At 41.7% G+C, this 22,181-nt stretch overlaps 2 protein-coding genes across 2 annotated transcripts; both read left to right on the top strand.

Moving 5' to 3' along the window:
* Positions 1-6,816: 6,816 nt before the first annotated feature.
* On the top strand, positions 6,817-7,776 carry LOC105509970 (olfactory receptor 2S2-like). The gene has a single exon (XM_011939514.1). It carries the CDS (start codon positions 6,817-6,819, stop codon positions 7,774-7,776), a length of 960 nt encoding a protein of 319 aa, XP_011794904.1.
* Positions 7,777-17,676: 9,900 nt separating this feature from the next.
* Positions 17,677-18,636, top strand: LOC105509969 (olfactory receptor 2S2-like). Its single transcript, XM_011939513.1, has one exon. The coding sequence runs from the start codon at positions 17,677-17,679 to the stop codon at positions 18,634-18,636; it is 960 nt and encodes a 319-aa protein (XP_011794903.1).
* The last annotated feature ends 3,545 nt before the right edge of the window (positions 18,637-22,181 follow it).

Here is a 22,181-nt window from a genome sequence, read left to right as displayed (position 1 = left end):
ACACTAAGACACCTAGACAACCACAATGGAAAAGATAAATTTTAATTGCATAAACAAAAATTAATTTACTATAGATTGTAGACCTAAATAAAAGCTAAAACTATGAAGCTTTTATAATAAAACACAGAAAAATATCTTTGTGACTGGGGGTAGGCAAAAGTTTCTTAGGGAGGATTTGGAAAGTAATAACCAAAAAAGAAGGAAATTGATAGAGTTGATGAAAATTTAAAATCATCTGTTTAGCTCTCTCGCTGTGCCCCCCTCCCCTCATCATAAGAGGACACAGCAAAAGGCAGCTGTCCATAGCCTGGAAGATAGTGCCCACCAGGACCCGAACTGGCTGGCAGCTTGGACTTCCTAGCCTTCAGAACTGTGAAAAATGAATCTCTGCTTTTTTAAAATCTGCTTAGCAGAAAACACTATTACGAAAATGAATATGCAAGCCATGGACTGGAAGAATATTCACAACATAATACCTGACAAAAGACTTGAATCCAAAACTGCTACAACTCAATATTGAAAAAAATACATAATAATAAATAATTTGAACAGAAAATTTACAAAGAAGATAGACGAATGGTCAATGGGCATATGAAATAAAAGCATTCAATATCATTAGTTTCAGGAAAATACAAATTAAAACCACAATGAGAAACCACTACACATCAACTAGGGTGACTAAAATGGAAAAGACTGACAATATCAAATGTTGACAAGGATGTAGTGCAACTAGAGCTCTCACACATCATTGGCCATAGTGTAAAATGATACAAACATTTGGCAAAAAATCTGTCAGCTTCTTATAAAACTAAGCAAAACCTGTGGCATGACCCAGCAATCAAATTCTCAGATTATTTAGCCAAGAAAAATGGAAATATACATCTACAAAAAGACTTGTATGAGAATATTCATCATAGCTTTATTCATATCAGCCAAAACTGAAAACAGCCCAGACGTTCATTAATAAGGAAAATGGATAAACAAACTGGATGTTCACACAATGGAATACTATTTAGTAATGAAAAGGAATTGTAGTGAATTCCTATTATTTTATGTTGCCTCAGCACCTGTTTTGAATATATATTTATCTTTTTCATACCAGAAACAGTGCTTAGCTCCTTAAAACACAGTTTCCAATTCTCTGCCTCCTCCCAGTTCTTTAATGCGGTCAATCCAAATATCCTCTTTATACAAATGCCTGCTAGTGACCACCTTCCTATGGGATAGATCTACATTCATATGGTCATTTGACTAGATAGATATAGTAGTCATTTGACTAGATATAGTCTACTTGACTTGCCCTACTGCCCCCCACACCCTGCATGTACTACACAGAAATGTCACAGTGATCACATCTCAGTCACAGTGTGACTCCATAGAACTTATGCTTGCTTTCTCTAAACCCATCAATTAGAACTCCACCTGGGAAACCTGCATGGGAATGACCTGGATACCAACAGATCCCTCACTTGGTCTCTCTTGCTTTCCACCCACTGGTTCAGTGTACGCGTCCCGGATGGCTGTCTCTTTTCCTGTTCACCTTGTGAGGCTTGCTGCCCTCTCCTCTCTAGATCTATAAGTAATACACTGCTTCTATTATTTCATGTGTTTTGCTGAGTTGCCTCCTCTGTGTCTCACCTTACCAACACACACAAACCTAATTTCTTTCTAGGTCAAGACTCTCCTAAAGAATGGCTATCTTGATAGGAACAAACTGGACATGGGTAAGACAAAACCCATAAAAATCTGCCAGTATAAACAAGTTTCCTGTGAGAGGGACACTTGGTCACAGGTTGGACACTTAGGCTTTAGGCCATCAGCCAGGATAGAGAAGTATCCCATGAAAGGTGCACTGTAAACATTCATGACTAAATCCCTAGAGCTAGGGGCTATAGTTTATACCCTCACTCCTAAGAGAGACCTCAAGACCAAACTGGAGGAAAATACAACAGGGATATTCTGCTAAATCATGTAACAACATGGATGAATCTCAAAAACATTGTGAATCAAGACTCGCATGAAAGAATGTGCATGATTCTATTAATATGATGTTTCTGAAAAGGTAGACATACATGAAGGTGAAAATATTATAACAATGGGGATGCTCTGGGCAGAGTGGTATTGGGGATTAACTGGGAAGGCGCATGAGAAAACTCTTTGTGGTGATAGAAATATTCTGCAGCTGGATTGGGTTTGGATTATGTGGGTCTGTATATTTGTCTAAACTCATTGTATCATGCACTTAAGAACTGTGCATTTCACTGTAAGTAAATTTTATCCAAAACGTGACTATCTATATGTCTATCTAAACGCAAAAACTTGTCGTAGTAACTGCCATTGGCAAGCCATACATATGTCTAGTAAAATTTCTAGCAGTCTCAATACAAAATACAAAAGGACTTTTCTTTTGCTTGTTGCCTGTTCTTATATATGGTTACCTTGCTTCTAAATAGTAAACAGCTCCTCTTTCCAGTAGGTCATCTGAGGGTCCAAGATTCTTTGTGCCTCTTGGACTCATGGCAGAGATTGTTTTTCCAGGATGGCATTCAGTCATGATTTTATCATATATTTATTATTACTATTTATATGTGCCACTGTCTCAATTGCTTTGGGAATTGATTAGCAATCATGACAGACAGTCTAAAACTAGTACACAGGGTAAAGAATATTTCCCAAAGCATGTTTGGTCATTGGGATGTGCTTGACTGGTGATGTGGCAGAACTTGGAGGACTCTTTATACTCCCTAGTGTACACCAGGCAGATGTCAAAGACTGAATTCAGGAGGGAAGTCAATGAACCTGCTGCCCTGAAGGAAATGTTCCAGAGTTGGTAGACTGTTCTAAGATTTCTGAGGCCAAATACAAAAGTAAAGATATAAAACTTCTTTGTGTAAAAGATAAGCAAAACTCCAGCTGATCTGTCAATATTTGACATATCTGTCTTAATTGGAACAAGCTTTTTACCAACTCAGGAAGCTTGCAGAGAACAATGATTTCTATAACTGTGGCTCCTAAGTGGAGACAGAGAATGCAAGGATGTTTCTCAAAGCTCCATTATTCTGCAGGGATCATCTAAGACATTAGAATTTACTGTGGACCCAAGGGGTATGATTCTAGAGACTCCCATGAGTAGTCACAGAATGAAAAAAGGAAGTGAGGAAGAAGCTAACCATGACAACAAAGTGTTTTCAGTTCAAGAATGAGATATGGAGTAAGTCCGGGAAACTGAGCTCACTAGTCATCATTTTGATTCCTGCTCTTTGCCACTATGATCATAAAGTCTAACTCTACCATGGAGAAATGAGGAACGTAATTGAAAGAACTATTGACAAATAATGTCACCACTGAGTTTCCATCCAGAATGAAAATAATGAATGCAGGTGAGTTCTGGAACATCAATTAGACAAACCAAGGGGGATTCAAACATCAAGGTTCAAGTTCATGATTCACCAGGAAGCCTATTAGCATTTCATCTTGGAAATGGATACCACCAGATCCTTGAGGCTGAAGAGAAAAAGAGTTACAAAACCACCTATATGTGCATACACACATTAAGCATATGGATGTGTGAATAGAGTTATGCATATGGACACACCCAGAGAAAATGAATTACACAAGTTAATTTCCAGAGTTCAGAACAAAACTGGACATCCCAGGGAAGGAAGCTTTTAAAGTTTAGAGGAGAGAGAGAGCTCTGTGGGCAGAAATTGCCATCGGAAATTTCCTGGAGGAGATGATTCTTTGCCAAGGTAAGCCAAAGGGATCTCTGACACATTGACAGAAACACAGTGTTCATAGCAGGCAGTAGAAGGAGTAATGTGCCTAGTTCAGGGCCATATCTTCCGTGTAGCTGCACATATCTACAGTGATTTATTGTCCTTTTGTCTCTGAAGGGCTGATACACAAAAGAGGAAGTGATTATTTCCCTGTAGCCAAAGGCTAAGTTAACACCCAGGATAGAGGTGCAGGGAGATAAGCAGACTTTGACCCAGGATGAGAAAAAACTTGCTGAACACTGATGTCCTCTGGCAATGGGAAAGACTTTTGAGGAAGTAGAGTGCTCCCTTTCACTGAACCACGGTTTTCTAGATATTTTACCTCTTTCTTTCCTTGGCTTCTTCCTCATAGTTCATAACCATCCTCTACATAATAGTTATTTATTATTGTGTAACAAACAACTTCAAAACTAAATGGCTTAAAACAACACACGTGTTGTCTCACAATTTCTGTGGGTCAAGATATGATTATAGATTAACTGGATCCTTTGCTTCAGGGTCTTTCACAAGGCTATAACTAAGGTTTTGACTAGGGGTGGAATCTCATTTGAAGGTTCAACTGGGGAAAAGTTTACTTCCAAGCTCACTTAAGTAGTTGGCAAGATTCAGTGCCTTGAGAGTTGTTGGGCTGAGGTCCTGAGTAAGTTGGCCAGAGACCTCTCTCGGTTCCTTGCCACATTTGTCTCTCCAATCTGGAAGTTGGTTTCACTAAAGCCAGCAAGTGAGTGTATTCTTTTGAAAATCAAGTTACTCCAGAGGAGAGGACAACACAAAGCCATGAATACTAGGAGATGAGAATCACTAAAGTCAAATTAGATGCTGCTTGTCCTACTCCAGATTCCACCAACATAGAATGTCTTCCCTGGACTCTACGCTATCCCTCCTGTTCCATGAAGCTGTTCAAACAAATGCTTTGTTGAGGTTATGGAAGAAAAAAGCAAGCCCAAGAGCTGTGCCAAAATCTGTCCCCAAGATGGTCTTCTCCTTCCTCCCATCTCTTGCCTGTCTCTTCATGTGTAAATTCTCCCCCATTGTTCAAGGACTTTCCAGAGACTGAATCCCCAGTGAAGTCTCCCCAGGGCTTTATATAGAAGTTGCCCCCAAAATGTCTACAGCCATGCCCCTGAGCACTTGATTTGGAATCATTGTGCCCACACCTGCTGGTCCCATAGTGCATGAACAGAGTGCATTCCTAAATAACATTTAGCTCTCCAGTTTCTTTTCAAGAATTTTTAGCATTTCGAAGTTTGCAGAAATTCAAAAAGGACATGAAAATTCTTTTTCTAACATACCTCAATAGTCTAAGTGTGGAAAGTTCCAACAGGAAGAAAGGAAGGAGGAAAATAAGTCTTCCTGGAGTGCTTTTGGCATAATTGGATCTTGGGGACATTGTCTCAGAAGTATAAAAAGTTTCCTGACTTTGTACAATTCTACTTTCAAACTTTTAATCACTTCAGGGAGCATAACTGTCCCAATCGCAGCACTGATTTCAAATTGCCTTTTTCATGTTCTGGTTATTCATTTGGAAATTTTGCTTAAAACATAAAACCAAGACTGAGTAGGAAGAACTAGCTTTCACTCTTTTCTTCAAATCAGACGTGGCCATCTCAATTTGAGTCTTTCAAGCTAGTGCTGCTATTTCTGGCCCACACACTATTCCTAAGCCATGGGCACATTTTCTTAGTAGGCTCCTGACAAAGGTAAGTGAGGGTTCTTATAAGAGTAATACTTAACCTTTTTATTAGCACAGTAACATTCCTAACTTCTGACTTGATTTTCCAAAGGGGTTGGGACTTGAGAAGGGAAGGAATGAAGCAATTTCAGCACTATTACAAAGATTGAGGCCCATGCAAAACTCTTTCTTCATGGGACAGAAAATCTAGATGGCAAGGAGCCTATGAAACTTTTCAGTCTTAGGTCATGGACTTGCCTAACTTTAGAGACTCCCCCAGAAATAAGATGGTCCTATGGTTTCAGAACTTCTTCTGTTGATTTCACAAACTCAGGCAATTCCAGAAGGAGGTGAAACCACCATCACATGAATGAGAGAAACTCAGAAGGCTGCTGGCTTGGTTTAGAATAAAGAATGTTCTGACACTTCAGAGCTCTGTAAATAGGAAGCAGGCTGTTTGGGAATGTAGTGAGCTCTTCATCACTAGAAGAGATCAAGCTGAAAACCCATGCATCAGTGTTCTGCAGAAGAAGATTTAGAATTGGACAGAGGGTGGGACTAGATTTATTTGGGGAGCATAATCAGTGCCAGGATCTACATGTGGCTGACATACTTAGGTTCAAGAACTCTTGATTCCTGTGTAGACACTCACCCCGACTGCCTTAGTTACCAAAGAAAACTAGAGTTCCAGAAATTGTGAGCCACTATGGGTTTCTGGGGACAGCCTTCTATTTATCTTCATGAAACATCAGATTCAAATATTAGAGACATATTGAAATTTCCAGAGCATGAAGTTACCTTGGAACCATCTCCCCTTTCCCTTGCATCTCTCCATGTCTAGTCTTCTCTTTTGCTGAAAGACCCAGCTAGGGCTGGGGTTTCCCATGAGAAAGATCTCGGGCAACAACCAGAGTTTGTTTTACATAAAAATTGTCTAATGAGAAGAAATAGTTATAAGGTGAGGATTCACAAGTAATCAAGTCACTAGTATTTGGCACAAAGTTGGGGGACCATGGAGCAAACTTTAAGTCACTTTTCTGATCAAAATTTAATGAGGTAAATTGCCTTGTAGGATATAGCCCCCCTAAATGAATGTGTTACGTGTTTTTGTCACTGATCACATGTGTTACATTATCAGAGTCATCATTTTAAACCTTGTGCATTTGGTGTCCTGTGTCCCCCAAATAATTTTTTATTTTGTTGTCTCTTTTTTCTCGGAAATAAATAAATATTGTGGACTTTCAAAACTATTTTCTATTCTCTTAACCAGACTGGAACCCCAGTCCAGATGCACTGGTCCTGTGCAAGGCAAGGAATGTTGAGTTTGGACCTCTAAGTATTTCCTTCAGTTGACAGAGGAGATACACCATGGTAAGTGCCAACCAGACAGCCTCTGTGACAGAGTTTGTTCTCCTGGGCTTCTCTGCCTATCCAAACCTGGAGAAAACATTCTTTGTGCTCATCCTGCTGATGTACATGGCAATCCTACTAGGCAATGGGGTTCTCATCCTGGTGACTGTGTCCAACTCCCACCTGCACACACCCATGTACTTCTTCCTGGGGAACCTCTCCTTCCTAGACATCTGCTATACAACGTCCTCAGTCCCCCTCATCCTTGACAGCTTCTTGACCCCCAGGAAAACCATCTCCTTCTCAGCCTGTGCAGTGCAGATGTTCCTCTCCTTTGCCATGGGAGCCACAGAGTGTGTCCTCCTGAGCTTGATGGCGTTTGATCGCTACGTGGCCATCTGCAACCCCCTTAGGTACCCTGTGGTCATGAGCAAGGCTGCCTACGTGCCCATGGCTGCCAGCTCCTGGGTAGCTGGAAGCACTGCTTCCATGGTGCAGACATCCCTTGCAATGAGGCTGCCCTTCTGTGGAGACAACATCATCAACCACTTCACCTGTGAGATTCTGGCTGTCCTGAAGTTGACCTGTGCTGATATCTCTGTCAATGTGATCAGTATGGGAGTGACCAATGTGATCTTCCTGGGAGTCCCGGTTCTGTTCATCTCTTTCTCCTATGTCTTCATCATTGCCACCATCCTGAGGATCCCCTCAGCTGAGGGGAGGAAAAAGGCCTTCTCTACCTGCTCTGCCCACCTCACTGTCGTAGTCATCTTCTACGGGACCATCCTCTTCATGTATGGGAAGCCCAAGTCTAAGGACCCGCTGGGGGAAGACAAAGAAGACCTTGCAGACAAACTCATTTCCCTTTTCTATGGGGTGGTGACCCCCATGCTCAACCCCGTCATCTATAGCCTGAGGAACAAGGATGTGAAGGCTGCTGTGAGGAACCTGGTATTTCAGAAACGCTTTGCCTTTTGATGTTTTGGGGGAACAGATGTCCCTGTAACTCTTTGCCTCTTGGTTGCTTTTACCCACAAATCTCAGAAGAGAATGCTCCCTAAAGAAGATACATGTGAAGAATGACTGCCGGAAAATTGAAGTACTTATGTAATAGAGCACTTTAGCTGTGATTGGACCCAATTAAAATATTGAAACCTAGAACCCAGGGGAAGTGTGGCTTGAGGGGATGGAAGCAGAATGCTGCTGGATATACAAGGAATGATTTTTCTATTTCTCCATTGTTCTAGTCTGAATTCACCTTTGTGAGCAGATGGTTCCTCTGTTTTGGGAAAAACACCCTAGGGTACCTCTGTGTTACAAAAATGTAAAGCCAAGATTCTACTCTTGAAAGGAGGCACTGAAGACACCGTGGGACAGAACTTCATGACCCTGCCCACCTCCCTAGCACAGTGCTTCCCAACCTGTGTCTTGCCATGGAGCACATAGAAAATAATGGGATGTGTAGGCACCCTGGGGTGAGTGGATGAGTCTTTTCATGGCTGAAGGCAATTCACCTGGGGGCTTAGGTCACCACAGGTTCTGCTTAGTAATCCCAGGAGGACTCTGAGCTTCGTACATCTGTAGCCTGTGGCACATTAGCTGAAATGTTCTGCCTGAAGCAGAATGTATCTTCCCTTAGCCGCTGCTGAGAGGACAGTCATGCTCTCTCCTTTGGCTACAGATAATTGGCGAGTTGACCCAAACTGGGCAAATTTTCTCTCCAGGGAATTGGAATTTGGACATAGAGACAGCTCATAGTTGGCACAAGGCTCTTGAACTGTTAGACTATGTAAAGAGGGCATGAATGTGGCCCTGTGTCTAGCAAAGAAGAGAAAGCTGGTCTGCAGAGAGAGATGATAAAGCAAATGCACAAAGAGGACCAGACCTACATGAAACAGAAATAAAGGCTGCAATATTTAGGCTAGGTATTGGAGAAGGTTTTTCTTTTATTTTATGGGAAAATTTAATCCTGTAGAAAGAATAACAGGTATTCATCTTCCAGATCCAAAGATGATCTGCTCATGGCTGGTGTGTGTGTGTGTGTGTGTGTGTGTGTGTGTGTGTGTGTGCAATTTTTAAGTTTTTAAATTTTCCTGGGTACACAGTAGCTATATATATTTATGGAGTATATGGGATATTTTTATACAGGCATGCAATGTGTAATAATCACATCAGGGTAAATGGGGTATCCATCACCTCAGCATTTATCCTTTGTGTTACAAACAATCCAATTATACTCTTTGAATTATTTTTAAATGTACAATTAAATTATTTTTGACTATAGTCACCCTGTTGTGCTATCAAATACTAGTTCTTATTTATTCTATTTTTTGTACCCATAAGCCATCTCCACTTCCCCTCTACCCTCTCATCACCATTCCCAGCCTCTGATAACCATCATTCTACTCTCCATCTCCGTGGGTTCAATTGTTCTTTTAGCTTCCACAAATAAGTGAGAATATGCAGAGTTTTTCTTTCTGTGCTGCTTATGGCCAATCTTGTTCTTCTGATAGCCCTGTGGATCATTTCTCCCTCTCCTTAATTATTCTAAAGCAAATCCCAGATGGTAATAACATTCCATCTTGAAATATTTTAGTATTTATATCCAAAAAAGATTAGTACTCTTGTAAAACTATAAAGTGCCATTTAATATTTAACATATAAATCACCTAAAACTCAATAATTCCTTGATATCATCAATTATCCAGCATTTATATTTCCAGAAATGCCTTATAAGTTATTTATTTCAATTTTTAAATTGAACCAGGATCCAAGTAACAATATACATTGTGATTTGTCTCTGATATGGTTTGGCTGCGTCCCCACCCAAATCTCACCTTGAACTGTAGTTCACATAATCTCCACTTGTTGTGGGATGTCATGGGAGGGACCTGGTGTGAGGTAATTTAATCATGGGGGTGGTTACCCTCATGCTGTTCTCATGATAGTGAATGAGTTCTCATGAGATCTGATGGTTTTATAAGGGCCTTTTCCCCCTTTTGCTTGGCACTTCTCCTTGTTGCTGCCATGTGAAGAAGAACATGTTTGCTTCCCCTTCTGCCATGATTGTAAGTTTCCTGAAGTCTCCCCAGCCATGCTGAACTGTGAGTCAATTAAACCTCTTTCCTTTATAAATCACCCAGTCTCAGGTATGTCTTTATTAGCAGTGTGAGAATGGACCAGTACAGTCTCTTTCAATCTACATTTCCCCCTCCCTTTTTCTATCTTTCCCTCTATCTCTGTTCCTACCACCAGCACCCTGCTTTTTTGGAAGGCTAGATTTTTTTTGGAAGGATTAGCTTCTCATTATAGGAAACTATAAAGTTTACCACAGTCTGATTTTGCTGATTGCAGATCTGTGGTGTCTGTCTTTCTGTTTCCCATACATTGGTGATTACATCTAGTTACTTAAGTTTTTTTTTTTTTTTTTTGGCGGAGTTATGAGCTCATGGCTCCTGAGACCTTTTGCATGATGCTAGTATCTTTGAGGACTTCCTGCTATCTGTATGTCAAGATATTACAAGCTCTATATTCACACTTCCTTCCCAGACCTGAAACAACTATTTTGTCTAAGGAGCTCCTTTTTTCCTTTAATGGGGAATGGTATTTAGAAGTATAATCTGGGTGCTAGGGTTACTATTGAGTTTCCCATGGTTTCTAAATGTTTCAGTTGAAAGAGCTATGAAAAATATATATATAATAATTGAATTATAAGTATGCATGATATATAAATATATATTTAGATCAAATACATAAATTATACATACATACAATTCAAATTAACAGCTATAGATTTTTTACCTAGCTTCATTGATTTTATACCTGTATCTCCTTCTTCTATGTACTGTCTCCTCATTCCAGAAATGTTTGGAGATGGCTTTAAGTTATACAAACATAATGATGTCAGGAGTTAACATTGAGCACAGCTTCTGTAAAGGGCAGAATTCAATCAAGCTGTCCAGTGGTGTGTGTCTGGGAGTACTGGAGCTGATCATAACAGTTGAGGTGATGATGTGGGCTGTGGGCCCTTTTCTCTCGCTTGTTCCTGAGCTTCCTGCAGGAGATCTGAGTCTGGGAGTGAGGCACTGGGTGGCAGTGGGCTAGGAAAGAGTTGCAAGATAAATTCAAGCCTGGAAAGAAAGATTCCAGACTGGAACCTCAGGGCATCTTGCAGCTTGGGAATGACTTTCCTAAATCGTGATGAGGGTGGTCACAGGGCCCTGCTCACCAGGGTACTTTGGCAAAGAAGGGCACATGATGCAGTCAAGAAGGAAGCTGGCAGATCACCTCTACATGGGGTCCAAAGTCCTGAATTCTGCATGCCTGCTCTGCTCGAAATAGATGTTTCCAATATGTAAGAGCCACTTAGAAAAAAGAAGTTTGTTAAATATTTGGAAGGATGGAGTCAAAAACTACATATCTGGGGTCCATGGTCTCCAAGATTTTAATATCATGCTTCCTTACAATTTAAACTGTATTTGTTTATTGATTTATAAAGTATATAGGTATTCTACTGTACCAATATATTATGGACATTTACAACGTTTACAAAAATAGAAGTTCAAAAAGATAGGACAAATATAATTTTTTTTAAAAAAAGAGCAAACATGGGACAAAATCAGAGGAAAATGAGGGTAGGCCACACATTCATTCATTCATTTATTCAGCATCTATGTATTGAGAGTCAGTTGTGAGCGAGGCCCTATTTTTATACTAAGGAAACATCTGTAAATAACACAGAAAAAAACTTATCTCGGTAAAACTTATATTCTAACAGGAGAGAAATAAGCAATAAACAATTATGAAAATAAATAGGATGTTAGAAATTTTATGGACTCAAGACTGCATAAAGGATAACTGAACACATGCATCTAATTTCATTCCTCCTAAACCCATAAAAACTATAGTCTTTCTTTCTTTCCAATAAAATTCACAAGGTTAAGGAGAAGAAATAAGACATCAACAGTGAGAACATTGTGAAAGTTAGGAAGCAGATGAACTAGTGCTAACTGCCATAGCAGATCTGACAGAGCCAAATCCCAAGCCAGAATCTTGGAAAGATAAGTGTCTTACTCCATTTTCTGCTGCTTTAACAAAAAATATGAGACTGCGTAATTTATAAATAATAGACATTTACTTGGCTTATATTTCTGGAGGCTGTGAAGTCCAAGAGCATGACACTGGCATCTAGTGAAGGCCTTCATGTTACATCATCCCATGGCAGAAGGTGAAAGAACAAGCAAGTACATGAAACAAGGAGAGAAAGGAGGCCAAACTCCTGCAGTAACTCACTCCTGCAATAATGGCATTAATCCATTCATGAAGGCTGAGCCCTCTTGGCTTAATTGCCTCTTAAAGGTCCCATCTCTCAGCCCTGTTACCATGGCAATTAAATTTCACCATGAGTTTTTGAGGGGGCATTCAAACCATAATAACTGGCAACAACTAGATTTGTAGCACAGAGAAACTCACTGCACCAAGTACCTCTAGGACCGGGGTGAAGGAAGCACTGCTAAAAAAGGAAGACTAGGTGACAAATATGTAAGAAACAGAGTCCCTACACCCCTTCATTCATTCCATGACATTAGTCAACTATCTCTTGTCCACCCCAACAAAAGTTTTATTCTCTGTAGAGGGTAAAATCATGGCTCCCTGGACTGAAAGAAAACAGCCACAGTTGAGAGCATGGGTACTTTACTCTTTCATGGAGTAAAAAAAATTAGCATAAAAGATCAAGAATCAAAATGGCTTCTGATTGCACCAGAATTACCTTCAAATTCAGAAGGAAGATGATTTCCAATAAGTTCCTAGAATTCCACACACTACTGTGATGATTAATTTTATGTGTCAACTTGACTGGGTCATGGGGTGCCCAGATATTTGGTCAAATATTATTCTGGATATGTCTGTGAGGGGGCACCTGGATAAGATTAACATTTAAATGCATAGATTGAGTAAAGCAGATTGTCCTTCTTAATGTACTAAGCCTCATTAAATCAGTGAAAGGCTTGAATACAACAAAAAGGATGAGTAAGAGGGAACTTTTCCTGCCTTTGAGCTGGGACATTAGTTTTTTCATCAGCTCTCCTGGCCAACCAGCCTACTGACTACAAATCTTGGGACTTGTCAGCCTCCATAATCAGATAAGCCAGTTCCTTACAACACACACACACACACACACACACACACACACACACACACACACTTAGTACGATTCCTCTCGAGAACCCTGGTTAAGACACCCACCAAATTATCGGTCAGGAGGTTAAATAAAAATATGTTCAGACACATAAGATTTCAAAAATATGTATACAATACACTTTTTCTCAAGAAGTTATTGAAGGCTGGGTGAGTGGCTCATGCTTGTAATCCCAGCACTTTGGGAGGCTGAGGTGGGTGGATCTTCTGAGGTCAGGAGTTCAGAACCAGCCTGGCGCCCATGGCAAAATCCCGTCTCTACTAAAAATACAAAAGTTAGCCAGGTGTGGTGGCATGCACCTGTAATCCCAGCTGCTCAGAAGGCTGAGGCAGGAGAATCACTTGAACCAGGGAGGCGGAGGTTGCAGTGAGCCAAGATTGTGCCACTGCACTCCAGCCTGGGTGACAGAATGAGATTCCATCTCAAAAAAGAAAAAGAAGTTATTCAAGAAAGTGCTCTATCAAAATAAGAGATTAAACCAAGAAATAGAAAGAAATTGACAAAGGAAACGGAAGTTCCAACCCATAAAAGAGGCATAAGGAGTCCCCAGGACAGTAAAAGGAGATCCTGGCATGACAGTTGTACACCCTGCAGAGAAGGCAGCCAGCCCAGAGGGCAGCCCTACGACTCCAGAGACAGGCATGTCAAGGGCTCTCATTCATGTCCCCTGCTGCCTACAGTGATTAATTTGAGGACAGAATGCCCCAGACAGCCTGGCCCACATTCTTTCCTGCACTGGCCTTATCTTGGCCATGCATGTATAAAATGCCCTCTTCTCTCTCTGTGTCTTGCTGACTGGGTTAGTGGAGGACACTCATTCCACTCCAGAGAGTATTCTGCTTTGATCTATTCCCAAGAGTGGGAAGAGGGCCATACTCAGAGCTTAGAAGCCATTACATAATTAATTCTTTTCCTTTATGTAGATACCAGTACTGGGTATCTACATAAAGGAAAAGAATTAATTATGTAAAAAAAGATACCCACATTGGTACATTTATTGCAGCATTATTCACAACAGCAAAGATGCAATCAATCTAAGCATCTATAGACAGATGATTGGATAAAGAAAATGTCGTCTATATACACAATGGAGTACTCTTTAGACATAGAAAAGAAGGAAACCATGTATTTTGCACAACATGGATGGAACTGGCCATGTTGGATGGCCAGTCTTTTAAGTTATGCAGCCCGGAAACAGAAAGTCAAATACCAGTGTGTCCACCTGGACATGAAGTGTGGAATAATTGACACTGGAGACTTGGAAGTGTGGGATGGTGACGGGGGCTGAGGGAGGAGAAATTACTTAACTGGCATAATGTACGTTATTTCGGGTGATGGTTGCACTAAAAACCCAGACTTCACCATAACTCAGTATATCTGTGTAACAAAGCTTCACTTGTACCCCTTAAATGTATTGTTTTAAAAGCTAGGTTTGTAATTGTTACTCTATTTTTCAAAATGGAACAATCCATTGTACACTAGTACATTGTAGAAGGTCAAACTGTGAAGGAAATGAAGGGAATACATATTAGCTTTCTTTTGCTGCATAACAAACCACCCCACTATCAGCAGCGTGAAACACCTCATTAGTAGCTCACAGTTCCGGAAGTGAGAAGGTTGGGTGAGTTAGGCTGCGCTCTGAGAAGATGTCAGCTTTCAAGCTCATTGCTACTGGTGGCAGAATTCAATTCCTTGTGTTTTTTAGACTATGGTCCCGGTTTCCTTACTGGCCGTCGCCAGGGGTCATGCTTAGCTCCTTGTGGCAGCTCTCTGGTTCTTGTTCGTGGCTCCCTCCATCTCACAATCAAGAAACAGCATGTGGAATCCTTCCCACACTTTGAATCTGGCTTCTCCTTCTGCTACTAACCAGAGAAAACTGTTTTTAAAGGGCTCACTTGATTAGGTCAGACCTTGCTGGATAATCTTCTAATCTTAAAGACAACTGATTTGGAACTTTAGTTACATTGACAAAATCCCTTCACAGCAGTACCTAGGTTAGTATTTGATCACTGCACGAAGGGAATTGTGTGATCATGTGGGGATCATTAAGATTCTGCCTACCACAAAATGATTTCCATAGAAGTCAAAATAATGGTCACTTCTGGAAGGGAGGGAATAAGGAAATATAATTGGATAAGGAAATAAGAGGGGCTTATAAGGTTCTGGAACATCCTAATTTTAACCTGAGTGGAGGAGGGGGACATGGTAGTGTATTTTCTTATTTTTCCTTGAATGGTTTACATATGCTTTTTATACTCTTTTCTATGTATATCTCACAAAAAGAAAAAAACTCAATGCAAGACAAAATGGCTTATGACTATGAATGTGGCATATACTTGATTCTAGGATTTTTAGAGCTAGAAGACAGGCATGTTCATTTGTGTATAAGACAGGCATGTTCATTTGTGTATAAGACAGGCATGTTCATTTGTGAAACAGGTGGTCAGGATTGCCCAAAGGTTTTTGCTAAACTGAGCAGGCTCTTCTTGCACACCAAGAACATCTGTGGAATGAGAGCTCATCGTATGTGCCACCTACCATCTCCGGTATTAGAATTAAATGGGAAAGGGAAAACTGGAATGTGATTAAGAAACTATAGTGTATCAGAAAACAGTGATCCACATTGAAGATGCTTCTGATTGCTGCCTGGGCAGTCATAGCTCTCAGTTTTGGATCTCAGAAGTGGAGGTTACTAGATCCCAGCGGTAAATCAGCAATGCTCTCACAAATGCACAGATATAGTATACTCATGCACACACACACACAGGAAAAGACTGAGCTGTTCGCAACAGGACACCACTTCTGTGATCAACTGCTCTTTTTCAAGTCCACAGCTGCCTTGCCTCTGAAACTCTCTGGTAGAAGCCATGACTAGATTCACTTATGACCCTTTAAAGGTCTCGGTAGGAACTGCCTAACAAAACCTATTTGGTGGGATGCAGACAAGAGATCTTCTAGGTCACTGGCTTTCATCCAAACCTGAGATCCTAAACCCTTTGAATTTGTAAATGGCCAAGGGGACTAACCCACAAGGATTTGTCCTGTGTGGTTTCATATTCCCCCAGATCTATCATGGACTCTGGTGACAGTTCTCATGGACTGGGGGTTCTTGTTAATTTGGGGAGGGCTAGGGTGATCCTTCCTCTCTAATACTTTCCAATAGCCCAGTAAAATGGGTAGGAAGAGAGGGAAGAGAGAAGAAAGTATTTCTGGAGAAACTTCAGAGTAATTGGATCACGGGGACATAATCCCAGATGTATAAGAAGTTTCTTGACTTGGTAACCTGAATTTCCAAACTTTAAATGACTTCAGGGACTAGAATAATCCCAATAGCAGGATGAGATTTAAGTGGCTTTGTATGAGCAATGAATGGTTTCTGTGGATTTTACCAAAACACAGAACAAAGACAAGAAAACGTTCACCCATTTCAGGCACTAACTCATCTGGCTGCTGCTTTCTGACCAGATTGGCTATTTTTGGCTTCTGGACTACTCCCAGAGCCCAGAGAAGTAAATTTGAATCAACACATTTGTTGAAAAGGTAAGTGAGCACTTTTAAAAGAATATGGAAACTCTTGTGGGCCCAGCTCCATCCCCGGTGGCATACCTGGTGACTAAGTGGCACAGGGGGAATTTTGAAGGAAATAGAAAAGGATGTCTCCATGGTGCAACAGTCCAAGAATGAGAAATCCATGAGACCATTTAGTCCCTGGGATGGAATATCTCTGATAATAATCTATTCCAAAGTAAGCATTGGGAAATGAAGTTCCAGAGAAGAAAAAGAACTTCATGATTCCCATGCATTGATTGGTTGGCAAATGCCAGTCCTGTTAATACGTGCTCCAGGAGAGTCTGGCAAGTGAGTGAGTGAATGGACAAATAGCCCAGGGTTCTGTAGATCTCGGAAGTGATCTAGAAAAGAGGAGGCAGAGAGCACCTTAAAGTGCTCACAGGCCGGGTGCCGTGGCTCACACCTGTAATCCCAGCACTTTGGGAGGCCAGGGTGGCAGGATTGCTTGAGTCCAGGAATTTAAGCCCAGCCTGGGCAACAAAGTGACACCTCGTCTTGACAAAAAATTAAAAATTAGCCAGGTGTGGTGGCACAGGCATGTGGTCCCAGCTACCTGGGAGATTGAGGCAGGAGGATCGCTTGAGCCTGGAGGTTGTGGCTGCAATGAGCTGTATTTGCCCTACTGCACTCCAGCCTAGGTAATGGAGTGAGACTCTGTCTCAAATAATAATTTTAAAAAGTGCTCACAGGGCAGAATGGTCAGGGATTGGGGATGAGGCGTTCCAGTTTTTTCTACCAGTCCTAGGTCTCAAGGGGAAAAAACATACAAATCGAATATAACATTTCTTGCCAAAATTGAGCAAAGTGAATCATCCACACATGTAACTTGAAGTAAATGTGTGATGCCTGTCTTAAATATGATGAGGAAAATTAAATCTAATCAGGTGACGTTTGAAACCTCTCTATGGGGTGGCCAAATACCACCAAGTAGATTTTGATCAAATTTCCTGCATTTTATTTAAAGCAATATAGAGAACCCTTTGAATTGTCAGAGATATTCTCCAATTGCTCAGCAAGTCTGGGCTTCCTCACTGGCTGTCTGGGCACTTTAGGCATCAGACAATCATGGAGCTGGCCCTCTGAGTTCGTGCAAGTGACATATAGACACCATGGTCAGTTCCAATCAGACCTCCCCTGTGATAGCGTTCGTTCTCCTGGGCCTGTCTGCCCATCCAAAGCTGGAGAAGACATTCTTCATGCTCATCCTGCTGATGTACCTGGTGATCCTGCTGGGCAGTGGGGTCCTCATCCTGGTGACCATCCTTGACTCCTGCTTGGACACACCCATGTACTTCTTCCTGGGGAACCTTTCCTTCCTAGGCATCTGCTATACAACCTCCTCAGTCCCACTCATCCTTAATAGCTTCCTGACTCCCAGGAAAACCATCTCCTTCTCAGCCTGTGCAGTGCAGATGTTCCTCTCCTTTGCCATGGGAGCCACAGAATGTGTTCTCCTGAGCATGACGGCGTTTGATCGCTACGTGACCATCTGCAACCCCCTTAGGTACTCTGAAGTCATGAGCAAAGCTACTTATGTGCCCATGGCTGCCAGCTCCTGGGTAGCTGGAAGCACTGCTTCCATGGTGCAGACATCCCTTGCAATGAGGCTGCCCTTCTGTGGAGACAACATCATCAACCACTTCACCTGTGAGATTCTGGCTGTCCTGAAGTTGACCTGTGCTGATATCTCTGTCAATGTGATCAGTATGGGAGTGGCCAATGTGATCTTCCTGGGGGTCCCAGTTCTGCTCATCCCTTTCTCCTATGTCTTCATCATTGCCACCATCCTGAGGATCCCCTCAGCTGAAGGGAGGAAAAAGGCCTTCTCTACCTGCTCTGCCCACCTCACTGTGGTGATCGTCTTCTATGGGACCATCCTCTTCATGTATGGGAAGCCCAAGTCTAAGGACCTGCTGGGAGCAGACAAACAGGACCTTGCAGACAAACTCATTTCCCTTTTCTATGGGGTGGTGACCCCCATGCTCAACCCCATCATCTACAGCCTGAGGAACAAGGACGTGAAGGCCGCTGTGAGAAGCCTGGTATTTCAGAAACACTTCCCACAGTGATGGTGGAGGGGTCCTGATGGCTCTGTGCTTCCTGACTGCTCCCACTTGAGAGTCTCAGAGGACAAGATGAAAGACCAAGTAGATCAAAGGTTACATAGGTAATCTCATTACACAGACTCTCATTACACAGAAGGGCTCTCTGTAGGAACAGGAAACATTTAATGCAACTCCACCAAAGTATGTTCTTGTTTGTCTAACCTTGTAGTTCTCATTCTTCGTGATAGATACTGAATGAATTGATGTCAAGCAAAAGTAACTCTTCACATTTTTATTGTTGGATGAATGAAAACTCTAGTCTGTAGGTCTTTGCTTCAATTGCTCCATGGCTTCTTTCTTTGAACGTATTTGAACATACTTGGCTGCTGCTTTCTGACCAGATTGGCTATTTTTGACTTCTGGACTACTCCCAGATCCCAGAGAAGTGATTTGAATCAACACATTTGTTGAAAAGATAAGTGAGCACTTTTAAAAGAATATAGAAAGTCTTGTGGGTCCTTACTTTTATGTTACCTTTCAAGCTCTTCCTACTCCATATTAAATAACAGTTTTATCTTTCCCTCATTTTTTTTTCTCCTTGTCATATAAATTCTTTAAACTGTTTGCTGAATTTTTCTGTCTCTGTATCTTCATAAATTAACCTGTAGCTTTGTCTCTCTCTCCCGTCCTCACTCAGAGTCCTCACCAGAAAATCATTCATGGTCTTGGAGAAGAGAGGGGAGTAAGGAAGGTGTGGCAAAACTGATGCCAGGGCCAAGGGCACAGGCCTCTTTTCTTTTTCCTTTTGGAAGATATCGTTCATCCCTGGGCTCTGTCCTAGATACCAGTGGCCTCTCATGAGCCATCAGAGTAATGCAAAAACCGAGAAAAGTCCAGGAGGATCAAATAAATTGTATTAACCACCTGACCTGGCTTAACCAAGCATGCAGCCAAGTGGCAGCCATCACTTGTTTTCCACTGAAGAATCCCTGAGGCCACATAGTAGTCAGAGGAAGACAGAAACAATGCCCACCAGGGAACATCTAAGAATCACCCACATGATTGTGAGGAATTCCAAGTCGGCTCCAAATAGTGATCAGTCTAGAAGTCCAGTTAAAAGGATCAGCAGAATAGAAAATTTCTGACATAAACTTTTAACCCCATAGAAACAAACTGACAATTAAAATAAAGATCCTAGCACTTTGGGATGCCAAGGCGGGCGGATCACCTGAGGTCAGGAGTTCGAGACCAGCCTGGCCAACATGGTGAAACCCCCATCTCTACTAAAAATACAAAAATTAGCCGGGCGTGTGATCTCAGCTACCCGGGAGGCTGAGACAGGAGAATCGCTGGAACCCGGGAGGCAGAGGCTGCAGTGAGCTGAGATCGTGCCACTGCACTCCAGCCTGGACGGCAGAGCAAGACTCCATCTCAAAAACATAAAAAAAAAAACAGCCTTGGCCGGGCGTGGTGGCTCACGCCTGTAATCCCAGCACTTTGGGAGGCCGAGGCAGGCAGATCACGAGGTCAGGAGATCGAGACCATCCTGGCTAACACAGTGAAGCCTCGTCTCTACTAAAATACAAGAAATGAGCCGGGCGTGGTGGCGGGCGCCTGTGGTCCCAGCTACTCCGGAGGCTGAGGCAGGAGAATGGTGTGAACCTGGGAGGGGCGGAGCTTGCAGTGAGCCAAGATCGCCCCACTGCACTCCAGCCTGCGCAACAGTGTGAGATTCCGTCTCAAAAAAATAAATAAAAAATAAATAAATAAACAAACAAACAGCCTTTGCTGAAAATCAGTTAACGTGGGGAGATGGTGAAAATGTTAAAGAAAATTTTCAGTAGTTTTATCAATGGAATTAAAGAGGCTTTTGAATCAATAAAACAAGAGTTGTCTATAAAAAAAGAGGCTAGGAGAAAAGATATCTGAGTGATAAGAACATTTTCTTGGAAAAAAAGTTCACAATTTTTGAACAAATACAATACAATAGATAGTATTTAAGATAAATCTTAAAAGGAATTTTTAAATTAAAAATAACATTTTGGCCGGGCACGGTGGCTCACGCCTGTAATCCCAGCACTTTGGGAGGCCGAGGCGGGTGGATCACGAGGTCAAGAGATCGAGACCATTCTGGCTAACACAGTGAAACCCCGTCTCTGCTAAAAATACAAAAACTTTAGCCGGTCATAGCAGCAGGCACCTGTAGTCCCAGCTACTCGGGAGGCTGAGGCAGGAGAATGGCGTGAACCCGGGAGGCAGAGCTTGCAGTGAGCTGAGAACGGGCCATTGTACTCCAGCCTGGGCAACAGAGCGAGATTCTATCTCAAAATAAATAAATAAATAAATAAATAACTTTAAAAAAAACTTTTATTTTAAGTTCAGGGGTACGTGTGCGGGATGTGCAAGTTTTTGTTACATAGGCTGCTCTCCTAGACTTAAAGGGGAAAAAAAGACAAGGAGGTTTAAACTGTTTGAGAAAAAATTAGAGGCATGGAAGATAAACCAGAGGAACCCATTATGAAATTCATAAGAAGAAAATAGAGCAGATGAAAACAAATAATGTTTAAAACCAAAAAAGAAACATTTCCTGAAACAGAAGTTTTAGGTCAAAGATACTTACACATGCATGATTATGGCAGCACAATTTGCAATTGCAAAATTGTGGAACCAACCCAAATGCCCATCAATCAACGAGTGGATAAAGAAACTGTGATATATATACAATGGAATACTACTCAGCCATAAAAAGGAATGCTTTAACGACATTCACAGCTACCTGGATGAGATTGGAGACTATTATTCTAAGTGAAGTAACTTAGGAATGGAAAACCAAACATTGTATGTTCTCACTGATATGTGGGAACTAAGCTATGAGGATGCAGAGGTATAAGAATGATACGATGGACTTTGGGGTCTTGGGGGAAAGGGTGGGAGTGGGTCGAGGGATAAAAGACTACAAATAGGGTGCAGTGTCTACTGCTCTGGTGATGGGTGCACCAAAATCTCACAAATCACTAAAGAACTTACTCATGTAACCAAATACCACCTGTACCCCAATAAACTATGGAAAAATTAAAGAAAAAAAGATAAGTTTTAGGTCTTTTGTTCATAAACAGTTCACCACTAGGTAAGAACTGTGGCAAAATAGATACCTTATCTAGATCCAAGGATATGTTTTGATTTCCATATGTAGCAGGATATTTCTAGACTTTTCCATAGAAGAAAACAGATTACCTAACAAGGAATAAGGATCTGACTGCCACTGGCCTTCTGCTCTGCAGTCCTATATGTAGAAGTCCGTGGAACAATGTTCACAGAGCTCTGAGGGAAATGGGTTAAGGGTCAGAAGTTCTACACACACACGACCATTGCACAGGCATGAAGGTTAAAAAGACATTTGCCATTATGTGAAAACGAAGAAAGTACACACCTCTCTAATTTTGTTTGGAACAAGAAATGTGATTTAAGAAATTCTCTCGGCCGGGCACGGTGGCTCAAGCCTGTAATCCCAGCACTTTGGGAGGCCGAGACGGGCGGATCACGAGGTCAGGAGATCGAGACCATCCTGG

This window comes from Colobus angolensis, unplaced genomic scaffold (genome assembly GCF_000951035.1).
Source record: "Colobus angolensis palliatus isolate OR3802 unplaced genomic scaffold, Cang.pa_1.0 Scaffold181, whole genome shotgun sequence".
In the NCBI taxonomy this organism is placed as follows: Eukaryota; Metazoa; Chordata; class Mammalia; order Primates; family Cercopithecidae; genus Colobus; species Colobus angolensis.
This window is presented reverse-complemented; position numbering and strand designations above follow the sequence as displayed.